The sequence below is a fragment of the Ziziphus jujuba genome, chromosome 8, assembly GCF_031755915.1.
Source record: "Ziziphus jujuba cultivar Dongzao chromosome 8, ASM3175591v1".
NCBI lineage: Eukaryota > Viridiplantae > Streptophyta > Magnoliopsida > Rosales > Rhamnaceae > Ziziphus > Ziziphus jujuba.
In genome coordinates this window covers 9,027,560-9,053,831 of record NC_083386.1, presented here as the reverse complement: position 1 = coordinate 9,053,831, position 26,272 = coordinate 9,027,560, and the positions used below count along the sequence as shown (strand labels likewise).

At 34.6% G+C, this 26,272-nt stretch overlaps 2 protein-coding genes across 2 annotated transcripts; both read left to right on the top strand.

The window, feature by feature from the left end:
- The first annotated feature begins 13,252 nt into the window (after positions 1 to 13,252).
- Positions 13,253 to 13,792, top strand: LOC132805049 (uncharacterized). Its single transcript, XM_060819803.1, has 2 exons — positions 13,253 to 13,397; positions 13,599 to 13,792. The coding sequence occupies exons 1-2, from the start codon at positions 13,253 to 13,255 to the stop codon at positions 13,790 to 13,792; spliced, it is 339 nt and encodes a 112-aa protein (XP_060675786.1).
- A 2,132-nt stretch (positions 13,793 to 15,924) lies between these two features.
- LOC112490878 (uncharacterized) lies at positions 15,925 to 23,269 on the top strand. Its single transcript, XM_060819802.1, has 4 exons — positions 15,925 to 15,949; positions 17,513 to 17,688; positions 22,674 to 22,915; positions 22,972 to 23,269. Exons 1-4 carry the CDS (start codon positions 15,925 to 15,927, stop codon positions 23,267 to 23,269), a joined length of 741 nt encoding a protein of 246 aa, XP_060675785.1.
- The last annotated feature ends 3,003 nt before the right edge of the window (positions 23,270 to 26,272 follow it).

Below are 26,272 nucleotides of genomic sequence, written 5' to 3'. Positions count from 1 at the left end.
ATGTGGTTTGAGTATTTTAATAATACCTATCATTTGATTTGAATGTTCATTTTATGGATGTATGAGGATATGCTTTTACATATATATGTTATAATTTTATATGACTTTTGTCAATATTTTAAATGTTGGCAATTCTAATGAGTTCATGAATGAATTTGTGGTATTTAAATATTTTGCTATTTGAATTGAGTTTTTAAATCACTTTGGAAAATAATTGATTTGAGAAAGCATATTGAAAATTATATGATTTTAAACATATTCAAATATTTTATAAATTTTTAGGTGCTTAAAATCGGTTTATGGTGAATATATTCTACTGTGGTATTTCTGGTTTTCGTATGAAATGATGATTTGAAAATTTTGAAATATTTGAATAAGCGGAGGAATTTAAATATTAAATTATGATTTAGGATACAGTATCGATTGGAAAAAATATAAATAATCTGACAAGATTGTTTTAAAGATACTGTATCGGTTATTTTTAAATTAATGTACCATGTAATGCCAATATCTTGGATCAGTATTATATTATATTATATTACAGTGCGCTGGGTTTTTGCCACGGTATCGTGAGGTTGGGCTCAGCTCACAAGATATTATTGCCACGGACCGTGAAGTCGGATTTATCTGACAGTTTATTATTATTGCTACGGTACCATGAGGTTGGGTTATCCCACTAGTTATTATCACCATGGTACCGTGAGGTTAGGCTCGGCCCACAAGATATTACTGGCACGGACCGTGAAGTTGGGTACGTCCCGACGGTTTACTATTTCCATGATACCTTTCGGATATTGAGGTTCATGAGGTGAAGGTATCCCACGGTTTACAATTTGGTACATCAAATGATACATTGTTAATTTTCAAATATTGTGATTATTACTATATTTTCATAAATATTTTGTGGAACTGCATTAATTATGTATTATGCTCAATATTTATATCTTGATTAAGACATTTTATAATATTACAATGATCGTGCACTTGATACTTTTGAGCATCGGTTTTATGATATTAATTTAGGGTACAAGTTTGGATTTTGTAAAACAATTTTAAACAGGGAATTTTTCAAACAAGTGGAACGAGAGGTCTTGAGAGAAAGATTTTTGCGGAAGTAAATTATTATTTTTCTATTATACAATGTCACTCACTAAAATTTCTTTATCTCACATTTTATTTGTTTTAAATTTGTTCCCCTTGGCTCAGGTAGCTAGTAGCAGTCTACCTTGCTCACAGCCTGTCACTTTGTTCCTTCCACAACAGTAGTAGTATTATCTTTTCTTTAGCTTACCTTTATCTTTCCGGACATTGTTTATTTATTATTTGTACTTCTAAACTTTGTTAACACTCTTAGAATACTCTGATTTAAATATTGGACTCAGTAGAGACAATATTACTTATGGGTGTAGTTATGGCCTGTGGTACAATAGCCCGGTTGTGGACTTTATGCTGTTGTGGATTTATTTTTATATTTATATTTTGAGATATTATTGTTAATGCTGGTGTTCAGTTGTCCACGTTTTAAGGTAACATTCCATTGGATATTCTCTAGGGATTATCCAGTGGGACTTCACTAGGCGGAGCCACCCGAGAGATCCTGGGAGGGTTTTCAGAGCGTGATGTGAATCCGTATGTGCCCGCACAACCGATAACCCACTAGATTGCTGACCTGATACGGATGAAGACCGGACTGATCATTAGGGCTCAAGCTAAGAGGTTTAAGAACAACTTTGCTGCCTTTATCTAGGGAGTAATTCATTCTCAAAATGGTTTGTCCATACCCAAAGATACAAGGCCTGTTTTAAGCATCCAAGTGGTGGAAGTTGATATGGACCCTAGTAGTTGTCACCATATATCATACATCGGACATTTTACATGGACACCCATACATCGGACATCTATCATTAGACATCATACATCGGACACCCATACATCGGACATCGGACTTCGAACTTCGAACATCAGACATAACTTACTTCGGACATCAGCAGACATATGTTAGCTCAGACATCAGGCAAACATAAGTTAGCTCGGACATCAGACATAAGTTAGCTCAAACATCAAGCAGACATAAGTTAGCTCAGACATCAGACATAAGTCAGCTTAGTTGTCAAACTAGTCAAATTGTTACCTAATTTGCATTTGACTTTTTATTTTGTTTTTATTTATTTATTGGCTGGACAAATCAACTAAGAAAAGTTAATATTTTATTATTTTTCATTGTAAATTAATTAATTCCTTATTCAAAATAAAGGAATTAACTAATATAAATTAGTTTAGGAAATTAGTGCAAAATTCAGCCAATTTGTTTTCTTTTCTTTTGGTGGCCGATTTTACCTAGTTAATTAGGGTTTTATTTTGTAACTTTTTTAGCCTATTTAAGGGCTTGTTTTATCAATAACATTCAGTACTTTATTCATACAGAAAATTATTTGTGGGATTGAATTCTCTTTGTTCTCTTTGAAAACCTAAAACATTATTAGTGAATGGGTGTTTTAGTTTGACTTATCAATAGGCCTTCCATCACCTATTATGGCGTCTTCATTATATACAAAGGTTTCTAATCACAAGTTGGTTAGGGGTTAAGGTGACTATTAGAACTTGAATATAATTAGATCCGGACTAATATAATACAGGTTTAGACGCAGGTCATCCTAGGTTCGTGTCATCTGGTATCAGAGCCAAATTTTGTTCAGGTTTGATTTATTTTTATTTGCTTTATTTGTTTTTGTGTTATTATGCAATTTTAGCATTTGGTTAAGGTTGCTTCTATCATCATACACGTTCTGCATATTAAAAAAAAAAAAAATTCATTCCTAGTTGAATTAGGATTTCCTAGTTTTATCGTATTTTTGTTTCCTAGTTTGTTGGTTGTCTTTTATCATTGTTCTTGTTAATTTTATTTTTTTGTAAATTTTTCTTTGCTGTTTTAATCTTCAATATTTGCATTCATATATTCTAAAAAAAAAAAAGTTGAACAGATATTAAAAAAAAAAAAAACTACACTTTTGTATTTTGTTGGAGGTCACGGGTTTGGTGATTATTTGGTGTTGGAATTTCAATTTAGGTGTTGATTCTTGCTACTGCAGTTGTTTAATGTTCTGTGAGTTGAAGAAAAAAAAATGAAGAAAAGCCGAATAAAAAAAAAAACAATTCGATTTGTTGAATTTGGTGTTGCTGGAAATTTCTTTGAGCTGCTGCATTGTTGACTATTTGTTACATATTTGGAGTTTTTGGAGAATTATTTTTGCTGTTGGATATTTGGATTTTGGGTGCTTAAATTATTTGGATTAAAATTAGATAAAGGAATTGATACAAAACTTGAATTACCAGAATAACAACCAACATTATTCTATATTTTGTTCGATTTGATTCTTGTTCATGTTTGAAATTCTTTTTCCTAAATTTTATTCTTGAATCCTTAAACTCTTGCCATCTGGTCCAGTTCTTAAAAATTCCAAAATTTTCTCATTGATTTGCCCTATTTTTACCTAGAAAAGCCGAAATCTAGGATTTGTTAATTCATTTGGTATTACTTACTTTTTGCTACTCTTTTGTTGATAAGTTTAATTAAAACATACTTGTGATCTAATTGCTGTTTTTTGGGTGTTTTAATTATAACTTTGAGATAATTTATTGAGTGGAAAAATACAAGAGTGTGTGAGCTTAAAAGAGGGAAAAGCCGAAACTTGTGTGAAAATACGAGTGTCGAGACCTTGATTGAGCGAAACATGTGAGGGAGTGATATTTGGTGAGAATTTATTTTATTTTGCATTATTTATACTAACATGGCAGATTCAAGGGTGAGAAGAGAAGATCCATCTTTAAGAATTAATGAAAAAGAGTCTGTAGGATTCCATGGTGGTTCTCGAACTACTGGGAGTGGGGAGCAAACGAACATGAGGGCTATATTGGAGCAATTGCAGCGGATGAATGCCCAATTTGATAACATATATCAAAGGATAGACATGATAGAAACATCACAAAGAGGGCCGAATGTAAGGTTGGATGCTCATAGAGGTCGAGGTCGAGATTAAGGAGGCCGAGGGCGACCAAGAGAGGAATTTGGGGGAAGTAACTTTGGAGGTGACTTGGATGAGGGGTTTAATGAAATTTTTGAACCTCAAGAAAGGCCAATCAATGGGAGACCAACGAAGAATGAAGATGATGATCTAGGGAACATCAATGTAAACATTCCACCTTTCATGGGAAAAAATGATCCGGAGACATATTTGGAATAGGAGGAGAGAATGGAGATGATTTTTTATTGTCATAATTATTCGAAGGCCAAGAAGGTGAAGTTGGCAGCAATGGAGTTTGCTCATTATGCACTCCAATGGTGAACCAATGAGCAAAACACTCGAAGGAGAGTTGGTGATGACTTGATCACTACATGGCGACAAATGAAAGGAGCCATGAAGAAGCGATTCGTACCGTCACACTATCATAGGTTGCTGCATCAAAGGCTTCAATCTTTACCTCAAGGAAGTAGGTCCGTGGAGGATTATTACAAGCAGATGGAGTTGCTTATGATGAGGTTAAACATGAATGAGGATAAAGAAGCAACCATGGCAAGATTCCTTGGTGGGTTGAATCATAAGATAGCCAATCAACTAGAATTGCAACAATATGTGGAATTGGAGGAGATGTTGTATGTGGCTATTAAACTTGAGCATCAATTCAAGAGCAGGAGTACAAGCTCATGGTTTGGAGGTGTTTCCAACAGCGGAAAATCAAATCTAAGTGGCTAGAGAAACAATCTTACCTTTGAAAACAACCCAAAGCTGAAAGTTGGAGAAGAAAGTTCAAATCGACCAGGAGAGATACTAGAATCAAATATGTCCAAGCAAACAAAAATGAAGGTAAATCTAATTCTAAACCTTCTAAAACTCATGAGATTGTGTGTTTTAAGTACCAGGGATAAGGACACATTGCCAATCAATGCCCGAATAGGAGGATCATGGTGGTAAAAGGTAATGGTGAACTAGAATCCGAAAGCGAAGAAAGTGGGAGAGAGGCCGAATTGGATGATGAAGAACTTGGAAGGGATGAGCATGAGGAACCCGAAACACTCCAACCTTCAAGGGCTAACATGAGCTTAGTTTCAAGGAGAGTCCTTACTATATAGAAAGATGAGGATCAAATTCAAAGAGAAAACATCTTCCACACCCGATGTAAAATCCAAGGTAAGATTTGTAGTATGATTATTGATTGTGGAAGTTGTACAAATGTAATTAGTAGTATGGTAGTTGATAAATTAGGCTTACAAACTATTAAACATCTAGAACCATATAGATTACAATGGCTTAATGATAATGGAGAGATGAGAGTAAATAAGCAAGCCAAAGTAAAATTCAGCATTGATAAATATATGGATGTTATGTTGTGTGATGTTGTGCCTATGCATGCCAGACATATTCTATTAGGTAAACCATGGCAATTTGATAAAGATGCTACTCATTATGGTTGAGAGAATTGTATTATTTTTAGATTTAAAGGTAAGAAGGTCAAGCTAGAGCCATTGGCCCTAAAGGAGGTTTTTAGAGACCAACTACCAATGCAACAAAGTAGAGAAGCCGAGGTTAAAAAAGAAGGCTAGTATGGCACCAACGGTTCCACCATCCATTCAAGAGGGAAAAGGTGAGCTTGCTATCGAATGTAAATCCTCTAAAACCCAGGTTAAGTGGAAAAATTTAAACAAAGCTGAGAGTGATGCAAAATTCAATGAAACTGTGAGTAAGAAAGGAAAAGAAAGAAAAGAAAGGAAAAGTAAAAAATTTTATTTGAGTTTTGGGGATGTTAATAAGGCTATCTTGTGTAAGAAATCATTGCTGGTTATAATTTATAAAGATGCTTATTTAAAGATGTTTTGTTGTTTACAACTTTAACTGCATTGTTGAGAGCTTTACTTTGTGGCAATTTGAAAATTTGGAAGAGATTATGTGCTAACTTTAAAAAGTGTAATTTTTTGTCATAATGAGCATTTATTTTTAGATTTTGTTGTGTTAGTGTTTGACCCACGAGATCGGATTTGGTTGCACTTAAGAAAGGAAAAGTTTCCGGAGCAACAAAATTCAAAGTTTATGCCTCGAGGGGATGGACTTTTTCAAATTTTAGAGTGAATCAATGAAAATGCCGACAAACTTTACTTACTAGGTAAGTACAATGTTAGTGCCACATTTAATGTTGCTGAATTATCTCATTTTACTGCAGGTGATGATCTTGATTTGAGGATAAATCCTTTTCAAGAGGAGGGGAATGATGGAAATCCATCCGTGTTCCCACAACAGACAACCCACTGGGCTGCTGACCTGATACGGATGAAGACTTGGCCGATCATTAGGGATCAAGCTAAGAGGTTTAAGAACAACTTTGTTGCCTTTATCCAGGGAGTAATTCATTCTAAAAAAGGCTTGTCCATACCCAAAGATACAAGGTCTGTTTTAAGCATCCAAGTGGTGAAGGTTGATATGGACCCTAGTAGTTGTCACCAGACATCATACATCGAACATTTTACATTGGACACCCATACATCAGACATCTATCATCAGACATCATACATTGAATATTTTACATTGGACACCTATACATCGAACATTGGACTTCGAACTTCGGACATCAGACATAACTTAGTTCGGACATCAGGCAGAAATAAGTTAGCTCGAACATCAGACATAAGTTAGCTCGGACATCAGACATAAATTAGCTCACATAAGGTAAGTTAGCTCGGACATCAAACATAAGTCAGCTTAGTTGTCAAACTAGTCAACTCGTTACCTAATTTGCGTTTGACTTTTTGTTCTATTTTTATTTATTTATTGGCTGGACAAATCAACTAAGGAAAGTTAATATTTTATTATTTTTTATTGTAAATTAATTAATTCCTTATTCAAAATAAAGGAATTAATTAATACAAATTAATTTAGGAAATTCGTGTAAAATTCGATCAATTTGTTTTCTTTTCTTTTAGTGGCCAATTTTACAGAAAATTATTTGTGAAATTGAATTCTCTTTGTTCTCTTTGAACACATAAAACACCATTAGTGAACGAGTGTTTTAGTTTGACTTATCAATAGACCTTCTATCACCTATTGTGGCATCTTCATTATATACCAAGGTTTCTAATCACAAGTTAGTTAGGGGGTCAAGATAACCATTAGAACTTGCACATAATTAGATCCGGGCTAATATAATACGGGTTTAGGCACAGGTCGTCCTAGATTCGTATCAGGGCAGATCCTGTTAGCTTGGTATCATGGCTTTAGGTTCTAAATTCCTTGGGGTTGTGTATTGCTATATGACTCATCCTATATTTTGCCTTCCATACCTACCTTTTGTTGGTGTTAATTATATTTTGACTGATTCTACCATATAGAACTTTTTCTTGATGTTGCGAGGAGGTAGACGTGGTTGCCAATATACTACAGCTGGAAGTGCAAATGTGTCCACTTATAAGGAGCATCTTGTTGAGCGCCTGGCTCGATCATTCGAGAGGAGTGGGTTTACTAGGTATTCTATTAATTAGGCTCGTAGACTTGGAGCAGTGGACTGTAATGGCTCCACGGATCCTATGCAATGTTTGGACGTGGACAAGATCTCATTAGCTAGTTTTATGCTAGAAGGAAACATAAAGAAGTGGTGGACAATTTGAAAGAACTAGGAGATGTCATAATTGGACATAGTTCAAGACTACATTTAACACCGAGTTTTATCCTCTGACCTTTGTTAGGATTAAGAGGTTAAAGTTAAGACACCCACTCAGCGTTCATGACAATGGATAGTGAATAACAGTAACGATCATTTTTAGAGATCAGCAGTTCGAGATATCTTATGTGGTAAGTTTCATAATAGACCATGCCAGCGGAATGGATCATGCTTTCATTATAGGCAGTCAGAACTCTTTAAAAGGGATTGTCCCTATCGAGAACATGGTTAGGCTAGAGCTTTAAGGGTAGGTGTACAATTTCAGCTGATTGAAGGATACAAAGTATATGATAGATAAACAGGCCAGACTTCATGAGGTTTTACTAACACTAGACAGCGGTCGTTAACCACAAATAGCGGCAGAGGTCAGAGAGGACTACTACTTACCAAAGGCAAAGTATATGCTATGATCAGTTAAGAGACACAAATCACCCTAATATTATGACAGATACATTATCTATGCTTGGTAGTGACGAAAATATTTTATTGGCTTAAGGACCACATGCGCTTTTGTCTTATGTGAATATGTTGCACAAGTCGGGATGACTCCAGTTCCTTTGGGATGTCACTTGAAAATTTCCACCTCCACAAGCGGGTTCATTTGACCTAGTCAGATGCTCGAGAGTAGTTGTTTTCGTTTCATGGAAATTAAGATCTTAATATTAGAATCTGGTATAGACCAAGTTTAGTTGATGCATTTTGGTGATCTTGTGTGGGACAACTTGCTGATAACTAAGCGGTAAATTTCATAAGTTGGTTTTGTGGCATTTACTTTTGGGTGATGATTTTAGATCTTGGTCTTGAAATTTTGTTTTCTTGGATATTGAGGGTTTTATGTCAACAATGTTTTATGGATCTTAGGTGGCTGATATTCTTGATGATAACTTAATCTCCTAACGAATATGATTTTTGGGGCATAGCTAGAATATAAGAAAGTAATGAATGTTTCCTTATGGTTTGAGTGTCCCGTCCAGAATTCCTTCCCCGGAACCCTAGACAAGCCCTGATCCCAGGGAAATACCACCGAACCTTCCAACGGAAAATCCGGCAGCACCTCCCCTAAGGGTAGGACTAACAAAAAATTACTTGCACTGAAAACACACTTCTAAAAACATCCCCTTATTCCTCCCACAATACTACAAATTGGTCCCACAAATTTCAGCACTTCAAAAATAAATACAGTAATCCAGTGCAAAATAAATACAACAAGAGTGAAAGAAATATTACAACTGCAATAAAAGAAGAAATGGGGTACTGCACGAACTAAAACAGCGAGGAAGATCAAGTCCGTTCCGAGTAAACACCGACAACCTGGTACCTAGAGGAACGAAATTTAAGAGTGTGAGATGCTAATCATCTCAATGAGTGACCCTATCTACTATATAATATAATACCACGGTAATAAGTAGATAGATAATAATTATTTGGAAATAATAATTTCTCTCAAAACCCTTACAATTCTCTCAGTTGGAAAAGTTCCCCTTTTAAAACATTTTCACAAAACCCTTTGTTCGTATTCCCCGAAAACCAAGACATCAAATAAATACCAGAACAGTAATAATTATATTTTTAATTCCAATACAGTTTCCAAACATTTTATTTTTAAAACATAGTTCTGAAAATCGTTGATGCACCCACTATATACCAGTGGCGCCAACAGTACCCAGCGTCCCGAGGTATCGCCAGACAGGAGGTTATAGAAAGAAACCGGCATACGGTCGCGTGGCGTCCCACTGCGCCGCTGCTAACCTGGTGTCCCGGCCAAGGGAGGTGGCCTACCTCATCCGATGGCAACCACAGGACAACCTCATAATATCAACCGCGCGCTACTCACACCCACCTGCGCGCTAATCACAACCGCGCGCTACTCACACCCACCTGCGCGCTAATCACAACCGTGTGCACACTAACCATATCACATATAAACAGAACACCAGTACGTGCACGGTGCATCTAAAAATCATAAAATTCACAAATTTAAATTATATAATAAATTTCACATTTTGCATAATCATAGCGGGTATAGTCCATCCACTTGAACCCGGAAATTCTCCACAATTTCTTTATAATCAATACCATAAATTCCATGATTTTCAAATCCACCAACTCCCGAATCCACCAATTCAAATATCCACATTTTCCCAATTTCATAAATAATTTCTCGAAATATCATAATCAAATCTCATAATATTTCATGGGCATATTTTATAAAAATTGAAATCACCAACATAACCAAATATTTTCCTCGAAATATTTGAAAATCAAATCGTGCCCAATTTACCATTAAAACCACACCAATTTCAAAATCCTCAAAACCATGAAATAATTTCACATGGCATAATTTTGTAAAATGCCCATTTTCTTAAATCCAATAAATTCACAAATAATTCCATAATAAATCAAATAAATATTTGGCACATAGAAATTAAATTCCAAATATTTAAATCACACACAATATATTCACCAATTAAATTTCCAAAATTAATTTGAATGTGGGTCACTCACCTGGAGCACGCAATTAACCCATGATCCACTACGGGATCAATTCTATGTACTCACCAGTGCTCCTAGAACAAAATTCACAGACAGTCAAATAAATTAATATTTTATTCGGGTAAATAATACCCGGTACCCGGGGGGTCAAACACAAACTTTAACCAAAATGGTCGAATAATATACCGAATCGAAGCTCGTGGGACGAGGATCACAAATCCGGTCTCCATCGACCCCAATTCCGCCGGAGGTGGCCGGAATTTGGTCGGGAAGCTTCGGCCGGTTTTGATCTTGAGAGATCTTTCAAACGGTGGGGATTTCGGGCAATCTAACCCCGGAAATGGACTCAGAGGGGTCGAAACTAATGGGATAGAGATATGGGACGGGCTGGGTTGGTCGGAAACAGCGAGAATTGCCGGAAAAACATAACCGGCCGCCGCCGGCTTCACCGGCCCGATCTGGGCGCGTCCGGCGGCGACAGGCCAGGAAATTTGGTGGCTGAGGTCGCGAGGTGGTGGGCTTGGACAGTGGCCGGCGCGTGTACTGTATGGGTGGCCGGAAAAAGTGCAGCAAGGAGAGAGAGAGGGACGGCCGGTGGGAGAAAAAAAAAACAACTGTGCGTGTTTTGTGCTCGGGGAAGAAGAAGGAAAAAAAAGGAAAAAAGAAAAGAAAAAGAAAAAAAGAAATGGTGTTTTCCCACGTGGGAAAAAGAGAAAAAGAAAAAGAAAAAGAAAAAGAAAAGGGAAAATAAAACAAATAAATTCAAATTAATTAAATAAAAATATTATTATTTAAAATAATAATAAAAATAATTTGATTTTACACATGGTTGACATGTGGCATTTCACCATGGTGACACATGGTCACCTTCAGTAAGTCACACGTGGCACATCGTTACGCGTTTAAAAATAATATTAAAATAATACAGCATTTGAAAAACTCTACAGGTCCATAACTTTCAAACCACATGTCCAAATCGGACGTGCCGCTAGTCTACGGACTCGTATCGATGAGCACTTCACAACCATGCATGAGTCAAAGCTCAACCTTGCATGAATAAAAAGTCAACTCCGGCACCCCTTGGACAGTTTGGACCTCAACTTGTTTTGCTCATAACTTTCAAACCGTAGCTCCGTTTTCAACGTGCTACCAGTCTACGAACTCGTGCCAATGTGTACTTCGTAACGGTATCTCAGTCAACCTAGAATTCCAATCGGATCAAAAAGTCAACTTTTGACCCCTTCGGTCAACGGTCAACGGTCAACATCGGTCAACGTGCAAAAATTTCCGACATGGTTCAGGACGGGGTGTTACATTGAGGATCTAGTAACTAGTTCTTAGTACTTGGTTGTGATATTAGAATTAAGATTTAAATTTCTTTATTGCTTGAGGTATGTATTCTTGGAGTTTGTTTGAAATTGGAAGAATATGAGGTTTCTTTAAGAATGCTATTTGAGATGACGAGATGACTTGGACTTGATCTTTTGGTTTCATATTCTTTAGTGTTGACATTCTTGAGGATTTCTTTTAGGCTTTATAAGCAATCTAAAGCTCTCTATTGGAATAAGTATGAGGAATTTTATTTTATGACTTTGATGAATTTGGTTAAAAGAAATATGTCTATCAAGGTTAAGAAATTTGGAAAACTAATAAGGGAAATAGATCTTATAATTACAAGTAATAGGAGTGTAATTGGAGGCAACAAGAACAATCTCAATTTTAACTTTGTGAAACTGGTATTTGGTTTGAGAAAATTTGATATTAATTCTAAACTTTCTTTTTGATTTGTGGGATGGATTTTTGGGAAAGTTTTGAGTTGTTACTTATGCTTCTAGACAGTTGAAGAAGCACGAGTTGAATTATCAGACTCATAATTTAGAACTTGCTGCGGTGATCTTTGCATTGAAGACTTTAAGGCATTACTTGTATGGAGCTACTTGTCAGATCTTTACCGACCATAAGAGTGTTAAGTATATGTTTACTCAGAAGGAGTTAAACTTAAGGCAAAAGAGATGGATGGAGTTCCTCAAGGATTATGATTGCATTATTAACTACCATCCAGGCAAGGAAAATGTAGTAGCCAATGCATTAAGTAGGAAGTCTACAGGCTCATTAGCTTATATGGAGACAATACAGCTCCCTTTGATGGTTGAGTTGAGAGAGTTAGGTGTCGATTTGCAGATGGCAATTCTGGAGCACTTTTTGCTAGCTTCTAACTATGATCGATACTTGTGGATCATGTTCTTGAGGCCCAGCTCGAAGACCCTTACTTGATGAGCATGAGAAAGAAAGTTGAAGAAGGGGGACAATCAGACTTCGCTATTAGAGGTGATGGAGCCTTGGTGATTAGTTCTAGGCTCTGTGTTCCCGCAAATAAAGAGCTGGAAAGGCAAATACTAGATGAAGCGCATAGTTCTGCTTATGCCATGTACCCTGGTAGCACCAAGATGTATCGTACCCTAAAAGTGTATTATTGGTGGGCTAGAATGAAAAGGGAAGTTGCTAAGTATGTATCCAAGTGCTTCTAAACTTCTACAGCCCTTACCCATCCCAGAATGGAAATGGGAGCGCATCACAATGGATTTTGTATTCAAGCTTCCCTCTACAGTTCAAAGACATGATGGTATTTGGGTGATAATGGATCGACTCACCAAGTCCCCACATTTCCTATCCATTCGTGAGAGGTCTTCTCCTCAGAAGTTAGCGGAACTCTTTATGAATCATATAGTGAGCTTGCATGGGGTGCCAATATCGATTATATCTGACAGAAATCCATGGTTCACTTCGAGGTTTTGGCAGAGATTAATGAATGAACTTAGAGTCAAGTTGAATTTGAGTATCGCTTTTCACCCTCAGACCGATGGGCAATCTGAGAGGACTATTCAGACATTGGAGGACGTTGAGGTCATGCATGCTGCAATTCAAAGGAAATTGAAATGAGTATCTACCTTTGGCAGAGTTCACCTACAACAATAGTTATCACTCGAGTATTGATATGTCATCTTATGAGGCATTGTATGGGAAACAATGTTGGACTCCATTATGTTGGAATGAAATGGGTGAAAGAAAACTTCTAGGCCCTGAAATGGTACAAGCGACAGTGGACAAGGTCAATATTATACGGGCTAGGTTGAAAGCAGCACAAGATAGGCAAAAGAGCTATGCGGACATGCGTAGAAAGGATCTCGATTTTGAGATTGGTGATTGAGTATTCTTAAAGCTCTCTCCTTGGAAAGGTGTAGTACATTTTAGAAAATGAGGGAAGCTAAGTCCTCACTACATTGGACCATATGAGATAGTAGAGAGGATAGGTTCAATGGCATACATGATCGACTTGCCGGAGGAGCTTTCTTGAGTTCATGATGTTTCTCACATCTCCATGCTCAGTAAGTATATCTCAGATCCATCACATGTGTTAGAGACATCAGAGATTGAGTTGAGGGATGACTTGTCTTATGAGGAGCAGTCAGTGCAAATTTTAGGAAGGGAAGAGAAAAGGCTTCACAACAAGACTATATCTTTGGTGAAGGTTCTTTGGAGAAATCACCTTGTCGAGGAGGCGACTTGGGAGCGAGATGATCAAATGCGGAGATAGTATCCTCACCTCTTCCAAAACTAAAGTACGAATTTCATGGACGAAATTTCTTTAGGGGGGTAGGTTGTAACACCCTGTACCAAAAATACACATGAGTAAACAAGTTTAACCAAGTTGACTAAGTTTGACCAAGTGAATAATATGTGGGTCCATGTTGACTTTTTCAATAGCCAATATTTTTTGTTTGACTGAGGTACCATTGTGAACTCATCAATACAAGTTCATAGACTGGAAGCAAGTCAAATTTCAAGTTATGGATAAAAAGTTATGGTTTTGAGAAGTTTTAAGCATAAGTTTTATATCAGTGTCCAAACCAGTCCCCAGTTTTTGTCTGTTAGTGACCTTAGGCTCTATATAAGCCTCAATAAGCATGCCAAAAAGGAAGTAAAGCCTAAACTACCCATTTCATCTCCAAAACCTGAGATATTCTCCCCCCAAACCAGTGGGTTTGAATTGGATCATTTCGACCTATTTACCGTCAAACTAGGTCACCGCCGTTTTGCCCATTTCCTGCCAACTACCACTTACATGCGCCAGCCAAATAGAAAGGTCACTTGAAGGCAAGCTCATCCGTGAAATTTCACGGTGAGAGGCGGCCGGACACGCCCAGATCAAGTCGAAGAAATCCACAGTGGCCGGCGATTTAGGTCGCTAGATTTTCTCGATTTTTGACCATTTCAGGCCAACCTATACACCTTTTCCACTATTGTTTACCCCTTTGAACTCATTCCCATTGTTATTTTTCCCAGATGCCTCACCGTTTAAGAGATACGACAACTTGAATTTCAGCCGAAGCTTCAACCGAGTCTTTCGGTCATCAAAGGAAACTTTTAACCAAGGTGAGCATACTGGTGGGTTCCTTGTCTCTTGGGATTTTTGTAACACCCCATCTCGAAATACGTTGGAAATTTTCATAAATCTTCTTGAAATTTACTTGCACACAACCTCATTTAAATCGCATTATAAAATACGTGCACATATTTGAATTCACATATAACATTCTAATTTACATAACATTTCCACAATGATACGCTTGGGAACTCTGGGGAAGTGTTTGGTAGTGTACCTTAGATGGTTAGTCACCACCATGTGGTTGTAGTTAGTCATGGGATATTGTAATCGAGTACTCTGAGTAGATGATGAAGGGTTGTAAGACGTACTCGTAGTGCAAGACTGTTCGAATATATGTTCCTCGACAAGTTACCGGGCAATGAACAAAAAAAGAGATATACTTCACCATTGGATTGGCTTTAGGCACCAACCCATTTCCTTACTACCATGACATATAGCTTAACAGATGGCTAAATTGGTTAAGCCAACCCTCATCATATATGTAGACTACATAAACCCTTATATATGGATTTGATGAATCGGTTGTTTCGGGTGTTTCGTCTGTATTAAGATTGCTTCGGCATCATATTCATAGATGATAGGTTGGTCTATTCTAAGAGCCTAAGAGAGAATGTGAAGCATTTAAGGAGAGTACCCCAGGCTTTAAGACATCTTCAACTTTCTGTCAAATTCGACAAGTGTGAGTTTTAGTTGAACTAAGTAGGGTGTCTTGGGTATAATGTGTCGATTGAACACATATTATATAGATTCTGAGAAGGTGAAGGTTGTATTGAATTGGGAGTGTCCTACTATTGTAACAGAAATGCATAATTTCCTTAGCTTAGCTGGATACTACCGCCGATTCATAGAGGGTTTTCAAAGATAGCAGGATCACTCCATCACCTAACTTGGAAGGAGTTTTGTTCAGTTGGACGAAGAGGTGTGAGTAAGGTTTCCAAGAATTTAAATGAGAGGTTGACAATTGCATGTGTTTTAATTTTAATTTTATCCGATGGGAATGAAGGGTTTGAGGTCTATTGTGATGTATCCCATCAAAGGTTGGGATGTATATTAATATAAAATCAAGGGGTGGCAACAAATGTTTTGAAAGAATTGAATCAAGATGAGCAGAATTACCCCATGCATGACTTAAAGCTTGCTGCAATTGTGTATGCCCTAAAGAAATGGAGGTGCATATTCGAAGTATGTTACACACCCTGGGAGTACGAAGATGTACCAACACCCATTAAGTACTATGGGTGAATTGATATGAAGAAGGAAGTAGTGGATTTTATACCGAAATGCCTATTCTGCCAACAAGTGAAGGTAAGAATGCAGAAACCTTCAAGGCTATTCCAACCCTTGCTTATTTACCGTGCAGAAGCGGGAGAAGAGAGACTCTTTGCAGTAGACAATGTCATTAGGGGTGAATACCTACGAATGACTACGGATAAGGTGAAGGTCATCCGAGAGAGGTTGAAAGCTGCCCAGGTCGACAAAAAAGCTACGTCGATGTGCATAGGAAGGACCTAGAAATTGAAGTCGGAGACTGAGTATTCTGGGAGTTGTCTCCATGGAAAGGAATCATGTTCTTAGGTCGACGAAGGAAGCTAAGCCCTCATTATATAGGTCCTTATGAAATGATTGAGAAGATTGGATCGATGGCATACAGACTAGCACTACTGGAGGAGTTAGCTCGAGTACACAATGTGTTTCATGTTTTGATGTTGCGAGAGTACAAAGTAAGCCCATAACAGTGCCCGAGACTCCCAACATCGAATTGCAAGAGGACCTATTATACGTGGAACAACTAGTGCAGATCCTAGATTGTGAGGAGTGAGTACTATGTAATAAGACAATTCTTCTAGTCAAAGTCTTGTGGCAAAAATTACCAAATCAAGGAGGTAGCATGGGAACCTGAGGCATAGATGCATGAGCAGTACCCAATCTATTCTAGCAACGTGCGAAATTTCAAGGATAAAATTTTTATAAGGGGGGAAGATTGTAACACCCCGTCCCGAAATACGTTGGAATAACCGTGGGTTGACCAAGTTTGATCGTTGACCAAGTGGGTCAAAATGTTGACTTTTTGTTTCAAAGGGAATTTTGCACTGACCAAGGTACCATTATAAATTACACATCAATCCGAGTCCGTAGACTAGTAGCACTTCGAGAATGGAGCTATGGTTTGAAAGTTACGAGCAAAACAAGTTGAGGTTCGAATTGTCCGAGAGTGTCGGAGTTAACTTTTTATCCTTGAAAAAAATTGATTTTTGACTCATATATGGTTGTGAAGTACTCATTGATACGAGTTCGTATACTAGCAGCACGCCTGATTTGGACATGTGGTTTGAAAGTTACGGACCTGTGAAGTTTTTCCGAGACAGTTGTTACTATTCATCAATCTATTAGTGTGCGTGAACAACAACACCACGTGTAATATTATAAAGGGTGCCATGTGTCACGACAAGAAAATGCCACATATCAGCAATAATTAAATATTACATTATTTTCTTACTATCATTTTATCATTTTATATCATATCATTATTTTAATATTATTTTATATATTTGCTTATTTACTTTCCTTTTCTTTTTCTTTTTCTTTTTCTTTTCTTCTCCCTCACGTGGGAAAATACCCCCTCTCTCTCACAAAGCTTCTTCTTCCTCTCCCTCTCTTCCTCCCCGTGGTTACTCTCCCTTTCTCTCCTTGCGTTGTCGTTGCTCGTCTTGGGAAATTGCCATAATTCGGCCGGCCTGAGCCTCACCGCCATGTTTAACCGACGACCCATGACATTGGCAACGCTGTGGTGCTCACCGTCAGTGGAACGGCTGGAGACACGCTGGAAACTCCATAAAAGCCGACGGTGAGCTCCATTTCAATTTGCAGGATTTTGGCCATTTTTGGCCAAATTTTCTGTCCTTTTCCCCAAATTCGAGCATCCTGAAGCTGATGGTGGGCTCCGTTTGCCTAGATTCGAGCTTGTGGCGTACGAAGAAGGTGAGATTGGCAGCGGCTTTCAACAGAAAATTTGGCCACCACCGACGACATTGCGGCTAATGAAGGTTAGTAATGGATTCCTTACCTCTTTAGCTTTCAATTGATATGTTAATTGCAAATTATAGTGTAGTATTTTAAAAGATGTCATTTTTGAATAAGTTAGTATAATAAATATGAAAAGTTGAAAATATAGTTGTATTGTGTATATACCTGTTTATGTACACATATGTATGTGTATATTTGTAAAATCAAATGTGTTTCATGTATATATATGTGCATGTGCATAAGTGTGGGTATATAATGTTGATGTGCATTAGATTGATATGTATGCACGTATATATATATATATATATATATTGGGAATTTTTGAGCATGTGTATATATTTACTTAATTGTTAAAATAAGGTGTATGCGTATATGAATAAGTGTAAGCGTACATATAAATATACATATATATATATATATATATTATTGAAAATTTTGTTATATTCAATTATACGATTGTTTGAAAGAAAATATGAAATTTTATAGATTCGATAAAAAATGTATATTTATATGGCTGTAAATATATTTATGTCTTTAGATATTTATTTATTCATGGATATGGGATTTTGTTAATAATTGTTAAATTTTATTGTTGGAATATGGTGTAACTAGAAATGCTTTCATGTGATATTTGAAGGATTTTCCATTTAATTTTACAATGCCAATTTATGATGGTTTTAATATAGTTTTGTTGCCAAAAATGTATTTGGGATTTTAAAGGAATTATGGTTTAAGGTTTTTAATTAATTATTGTTAAGTTTGATGTTGATTTTATAATGCATAACAAATGCGTTTACATTATTTTAAGAATATATGAATTTCATGTGATTTTAATATTATTTTTGGCATGATTTGATTTTAAAGATTTCAAGAAAAATATTGGTCTAAGTTATGGTGCTTTCAAAATATATATTTATGCACTTGAAATATTATCTGGTGGATTTTATGATATGGGAAAAATTATATATTATCGATGGATTTATGCTGGTGATATTAAAGAAAAATGTGGGAATGTGAATTTGAAAAGTGATATAATTCCCATGGTGAATTTTGGAAAACTGGGTATTTTAATAATTAATTTACTAATTGTTTTTAGACGCACTCATACAATACTGATGTTCTGTACTGTATATGTGGATGAGCCCGCAAGTTATAATATCTTCCGTGAGTTGCCATCGGACCGAGGGAAGACAAGTTTTATATAGTGCACATAAGCCGTCCCCCTCCATGGCTGGGATGACGGTTTAAGCAGCGGCGCTATCGGGACGCCGAAGCGACCGTATACAAGTTTCTCTCTTTAACCTCCCGTTGGACAGTGCTCGGGATGGTGGATATCGTACGGCATCACTGGTATATAGTGTGGTGTGTCAAATTATTTTCTTGATACGAATTTCAAACCAAAACACTTTAAAATCGTATTTAAAATTAAACTTATTCAATTTTGTTTTATTGTTTATTTCAAAACTAATATTCTCTAAAATTTAATTATTCATGTTTTTATCAATTATGACATTTTTGTCAATATAAAGTTTGTGAATTTTAGAGGTTGTTTGATAATTTTTCCATTTTTGGGTCAATTAGTTAATTTTCAGATAAGTTGGGACTATGTTTGGACAAAATTGGTCAATTTGGTTAAAACTGGAGTTGGATTAGTGAAATTGGATATTATTAGGACTCATTAAGTGGTTTAATTTTGAAATATTAGGCTTCGGGTGAAAATTTCCAATTTTAAGTATCGGGTCCTAAGGGTACGCGATATAATTAGACTATTCGGTATCCAATTTATGGAATTTTATAGTACCATAAATTATTTTAAGATATTTAGGTCATACAAGTATCTTTGGTTTAGTTTTTTGGAGCCTGATGAATATTTTATTATATTAACAGGCACTTGACTTGAGCATGGAGGTGATCCTGCAAAGGAGCAGGAGTGAGCATCTGCAGTACTGTGAGTGGTTATAATTTTAAAAATATTTTGGGTATATAGTATAATATATATGTGGTTTAAGTATTTTAATTATACCTATCGTTTGATTTGAATGCTCATTTTATGGATACATGAGGATATGCTTTTACATATATGTGTTATAATTTTATATGACTTTTGTCAATATTTTAAATGTTTGGCAATTCTAATGAGTTCATGAATGAACTTGTGGTATTTAAATATTTTGGTATTTGAATTGAGATCTTAAATCACTTTGGAAAATAATTGATTTGAGAAAGCATATTGAAAATTATATGATTTTAAGCATGTTCAAATATTTTATAAATTTTTAGGTGCTTAAAATCGGTTTATGGTGAATATATTCTACTGTGGTATTTCTGGTTTTTGTATAAAATGATGAGTTGAGATTTTTGAAATATTTGAATAAGCAGTGGAATTTAAATATTAAATTATGATTTAGGATATAGTATCGATTAGGAAAAGTATAAATGATCTTGCAAGATTATTTTAAGGATACTGTAACGGTTATTTTTAAATTGATGTACCATATAATACCAATATCTTGGATCAGTATTTTATTATATTATATTACAGCGCGCTGGGTTTTTGCCACGGTATCATGAGGTTAGGTTCAGCCCATAGGATATTATTACCACGGACCGTGAGGTCGGATTTATCTAATGGTTTATTATTATTGCCACGGTACCATGAGGTTGGGTTTATCCCACAGGTTATTATTGCCACGGTATCGTGAGGTTGGGCTCGGTCCACAGTATATTATTGCCACGGACAATGAGATGGGGGTATCTCACGATTTACAGTTTGGTACATCAAATGGTACATTGTATACTTTCTGAGTACATTGTTGATTTTCAAATATTGTGATTATTACTGTATTTTGATAAATATTTTGTAGAACTGCATTAATTATATATTATGCTCAATATTTATATCTTGATTAAGACATTTTATAATATTACAATGATCGTGCACTTGATACTTTTGAGCATCGGTTTTATGATATTAATTTAGGGTAAAAGTTTGGGTTTTGTCAAACGATTTTAAACGGGGAACTTTTCAAACGAGTGGAACGAGAGGTCTTGAGAGAAAGATTTTTGCGGAAGTAAATTATTATTTTTCTATTATACTTTGCCACTCACTAGGATTTCTTTATTTCACATTTTATTCGTTTTAAATTCATTCCCCTCGGCTCCGACGACTAGTAGCAGTCTACCTCGCGCATAGCCTGTCACTTTGTTCCTTCCACGACAATAGCAGTATTATCTTTTCTTTAGCTTACCTTTATCTTTCCGGACATCGTTTATTTATTATTTATACTTCTAAACTTTGTTAATACTCTTGGAATGCTCTGATTTAAATATTGGACTTAGTAGAGACCATATTACTTATGGGTGTAGTTATGGCCTATGATACAATAGGCCGGTTGTGAACTTTATGCTGTTGTGGATTTATTTTTATATTTATATTTTGAGGTATTATTGTTAATGCTGGTGTTCGGTTGTCCATGTCTTAAGGTGAGGTTTCATTAGATATTCTCTAGGGATTGTCCAGTGGAACTTCACTAGACTGGACCATCCGGAAAATCCTGAAAGAGTTCCCGGGACGGGTCCTATCGACTTATGTTTAACCAAGTTACATATTTTTAATTAGTTGTTTTTAATTAATGAAAACTAATAAAAATCACAAGATTAGAATTGCTGATATATATATATATATATATTATTCAATTGGGAAGGATTTACCTCACAAACTTTGACCAAAGTTGGGAGGAAAAACATTATATCTTCTTGAAATCTTGGGTACGTAACAATCAGTTTATTTTTGTTTGCCTATTTCCTCCTTGCTACTTTATATACATCTGGGGATATAATTGCATTTCATAGTAGAGCACTTTTAGTTTGGAGTTTGCACTTTCTACCTTTTCAAAAAAATATATTTTGCAATTTGGGTCTAAGATTTACAATTTGTTGCATTAATTTTGTCCAATTTTGTTTTCTGAGCTAATTATATATATATATATATATATATATATATATATATATATATATATATATATAATTAATGTCTCTGTTCTACTCTTGACTTGCTACTCTTGACTTGTACAAAGTGTAAATTCACAAAGGATATAGATGTTTGGACTTTACTCCTAAACAAAATAGCCAAAAATCATTTAAAATGCAACTCTCTTTTTCTATTCTTTTGAAATTAAATGAAGATTAAATTATTCAAACTCAGGAATTATTGTTCCAAAATTAATAAGTGAAGTTGTTTTTCACTATTAACACAAGAATCCAGGATGTATATGATATGAAAAATGTTCGTATCCAAACCTCAGAACTTGTACACTGCATGTACGACGTCACAAAAAATTTGAATTTAGACCAAATGGTGAAACTTTGTATAAATGACGCTCTGTTTCAAGCTGTTGAACGAGGGAATGTAGAATTTGTTAAAAGTATACTAAAAGCAAATCCAGAGCTGGTGGAGATACTGGACAAATCATGCAGGAACATATTCATGCTTGCAATTCAATTTCGTCAACCAAAGATATTTAGACTTATTTAGAATTCCAATTCAAAATTGTCAGCAACATCTGCTTTAGATATTCAAAAAAACAACATGCTACATTTAGCGGCATCTTTGGCTCCTAGCTCACAACTGAATAAAATTCCAGGTGCAGCTTTACAAATGGAAAGAGAACTACAATGGTTTTACGTAATATTCTTCCCCTAGCTTTTGTATATCTTTTATTACATTTATTTTAGTATAATATGGAATTTTATGTCATTTTTCTTATATATATAAATATATCTCCCTGAAGAAACAGGGGTTGCTTTTGCTTTATGATCCTATTAATTAGTAATAGTTATTAGCATGCAGCTCTTTGCATCCCATGCTATAATACCAAAACAATTCTTTGAATCCATTACATTAATAATAATAATTACTATTATTAGAAAAGAAAAGAAAAAAAATCACTTTAATTAGTTGATATTTGATAGCATTTACCACATATTTTTTTTGTCTTTTTTATAGGAGGTGAAGTCAGTTGTTCCCCTTTGGGCTCTAGACCACAAAAACAATCAAGATAGGACACCAAGTGAAATATTTACTCAAAATCACAAAGAATTGGTGGAGGGAGAAAAATGGATGAAAGATACAGCAACTTCATGCACAGTAGTAGGTGCTCTCATATTTACTGTCATGTTTGCTGCAGCTTTTACAGTTCCTGGAGGCAATGAGGATTCTGGATCGCCCGTTTTCTTAGCCAACAAATGGTTTTTGACTTTCATAATATCAGATTCCACATCACTCTTTACCTCCACAACCTCAGTTTTGATGTTTTTGGGAATACCTCTAGATATCCAGAAGAAGATTTCCCTCAATCTTTGCCTAGGAAGTTGATGTTTGGCCTTTTCACCCTTTTCGTCTCCATTGTCTCCATGATGGTAGCCCTTTCTGCTACATTTTATATTGTGGTTATAGACAGATGTTCATGGATTTTCTTTCCTGTCATTGTTTTTGCTTTCTTTCCAGGCGCTATATTTGCAATTATTCAACTTCGTCTTCCGGTTGAGATTGGGCGGTATACTTATGGAGGAGGAATCTTTGATAAGAAAGCTAGGATTTGAAAATAGGGTATATGTATATAAAAATATGTACTTTTCTTTTTATTTTTTTTTAAATTTCCCTGTAGTAAAATTGGTTTGGAATTTTATGTCAAGTTTCTTAAAGCATATGTATCTCACGTATAAGTAATTTTTGTTTCGAATAATGTAGATGAGGTGGAGGGCTATTAATTATATTAAGACTGGGTACGTCTATATATTAATTAGTTTATTTGAAACGCATTATTCTTATTAGTGTATGACCTTATTTGAATAGCAAGACAAATTTACGAACCAAAATAAGCATTTCATTGAGCTCCAACTGTATCTATATATATATATATATATATTTATATAGATAGATATATGGTGCTTGTATTTTTTTTATTATATTTTTGACGTTTGTTAAATAAGAAAAAGAGTTCATACTTAGCTGATCCAAATGCAGAATCTTATCTAAACAACCGATGATTATTTATTCATTTCAATTTCATGCTTATGTTTCACAAGTTCACAAAATTCTGCATGTAGAATGGATGTATATGAGTTGACTATTCAGATTCTTAAGCCCACCTTATATGATCATACAAGCGTGATGCTATATATATTAAATTTATTAAACAAATTTTTATTATCAAATGATATACCCGTTTATGAATACTTTATAAATGATAAAGCCTTAAACGATGAAAACTAAAATAATGCCAAGACATTGGATGCTAAACATTTGGTTTATAAATTTAAAATATCTTCAAATATATGTAATGTTAAATGCCTCTTGATGTAAATGATTCTTACTTACGGATCTGGATTTGGATTTTCTATTCTATTTCTTATGTCTCATTTGTTATTTGTTATTTAATATTAATATGATAATGCTTCATTTAAAAACATTTATAATGGATGAAAATAAACTAAGTGAAATAACAATTTTTTAAAGATGATGTAAGATTCTATCATACACTTGATAAGATTCCTCTTTTATTTGTTTTTTTTTTTTTTTTTTTTGGATTGGTAAGATTCTATTTGGTGATTTTGAAAGAAATATTAAATCGTTTTTCTTCTCTCTTCTTTCTTTTTCTTTTTATTTTTATTTTTTGGTTAAAAAAAGAAAGTACTTACCATAAATGCCAAGTACCATAAATGCCCCTAATGGACCCGTAATGGTTCTTGTCTCATTTTATCACTTGGGCTGCTCTAAAGGCCTGTTGGGCTTCAAGGACTAGACTTTTTCCTGCCTAAAAGTAAAAATTTTGGTGGACCCCAAACTTTTGAGGAATAAATTTTTAATTAAAAAAATAAAAACAAAAAATCTGTTTTATAAAACAATAAAATTTATAAGTCTGCAACCGATAGCATCATTAACGCGTTAGCGGCAAATTCTTTAGCACTCGTACTTTTATCATGGATTAACTAGCACGAGCAATGGCTTCAGTAGCTTATCTTTGGGTAGTTCCTATCGTTAGAGAAGGCAAAACACTAATATCTATAATTGAATTAGTAGATACAATTGATTCAATTGTTAATCTAGAAGCGGTAGGAAAAATCAATTTGATTTTAGATCATCAAGAAGCCGGAGTTTTTAATTATTAAAAAAAAAAAAACAAAACAAAACACCATAGTCAAAGAAAAAAAAAATAAAAAGACACCTTAATAATGGAGATGTGAAATAACAATTTAATAAAAAAAAATTTCTTTGACATTTGAGACTCATCGATGCACTTTGTTAAGCCGCGTAAAACCAAACTTAAGACCATTTATATAAAAATAGATTTCACTTTCATTGTCAAAGATTTTTCTAGTACAGTAAACTAAAAAAAAAACTACTAAAAATTTTCTAGTACAACATTTAAATTGTTATCATTGAATTAAAAATGGTTAATGATCTGTCTCAGTAAACACGTACAATTTATTTGGTGGCATCCAAAAGGGTTCCACATCCTACACCCCAAACTTTACCCTTTTTTTTTTTTTTTTTTTCAAAAGAAAAAACAAAAAAACAAAAAGCTTTTCTACTTTTTAACCTTTTTCTTTTCGCTCCATTATTATTATTATTATTAGCTGTCATCATATTGTGGTTTTCACTGACCAGCCAAGCCCAATTCAAAAACCATAAAAAGAATAAAATAAAATAAAAAATAAAAAAATTCTATACTTTACTTGCTTTGCAAAATTACTTCTATACTTTACTTCTCATTTTCTTAATGATTTTTCATGAAACGTCATTTTCCCTTTGCAAAATTACTTCTTACTTTTCATGAAGCGTTGTTTTCCCTTTGCAAAAATGACTCCTATACTTGCTTCTTCTGTTTTTTTTTTTTTTTTTTTTTTTGTTTTTTTTTTTTTTTTTGGGGGGGTGTTCATATTCGATTCTTTAGTAGCTTGAGCACTATTATTATTATTATTATTATTATTATTATTATTATTATTATTATTATTATTATTTGGAAAATATTTTGCTGCAAATATGTTTCACGCTTATAAAAAAAAAAAATTCTGTTTGGGAACAGCCTCATTCCACAAATAAAGATGTTTGTCTAAAAGTTTTTATTTTATTTTTCTTTAATTGTTTTGGTATGCAAAAATTAAAGTATTAATTTTGAGGCAAATCCCATAGGTAGCAGCAAAAAAGGAGGAATTGTTCCAGAAGTCTTGACAAAGAAAACTATGTGGATTGGAGTGTTAGGGTTCAAAATCCATTTGTTGGCTAAAGATCTTTGGGACATTATTGTGGAGTCCCATGATGAACCTCCAAAATCAAAGATCATCATTTACAACCTTTAAAATTAATTTTTAAATGAATTCATTTATGAAAATTCTATTTTACTGTTTAATTTCAAAATAAATATCAAAACTTTTATTTTTATGATCTTTTAAATAATTATATAAATTAAAAATTATAATTTATTTATTATTTTTTAATTATGTTGGTTATCATTATATAAGTTTCTATTTTTTAATGTGCATTATTATAAAGTAAATGATAAAGTAATAATGTAATATTTATTTTAACTCGTAAGTGTGAAA

Coding starts and splice junctions, on each gene's coding strand:
- LOC112490878 (XM_060819802.1), top strand. CDS start 15,925: ATGCCTATTCTGCCAACAAGTGAAG. Junction 15,950..17,512: donor TATTCTGCCAACAAGTGAAG/GTAAGAATGCAG, acceptor TTCAATTTGCAG/GATTTTGGCCATTTTTGGCC. Junction 22,916..22,971: donor GTTTTCTTAGCCAACAAATG/GTTTTTGACTTT, acceptor CCACAACCTCAG/TTTTGATGTTTTTGGGAATA.
- LOC132805049 (XM_060819803.1), top strand. CDS start 13,253: ATGGGTGAAAGAAAACTTCTAGGCCCTGAAATGGTACAAGCGACAGTG. Junction 13,398..13,598: donor GGATCTCGATTTTGAGATTG/GTGATTGAGTAT, acceptor AGTATATCTCAG/ATCCATCACATGTGTTAGAG.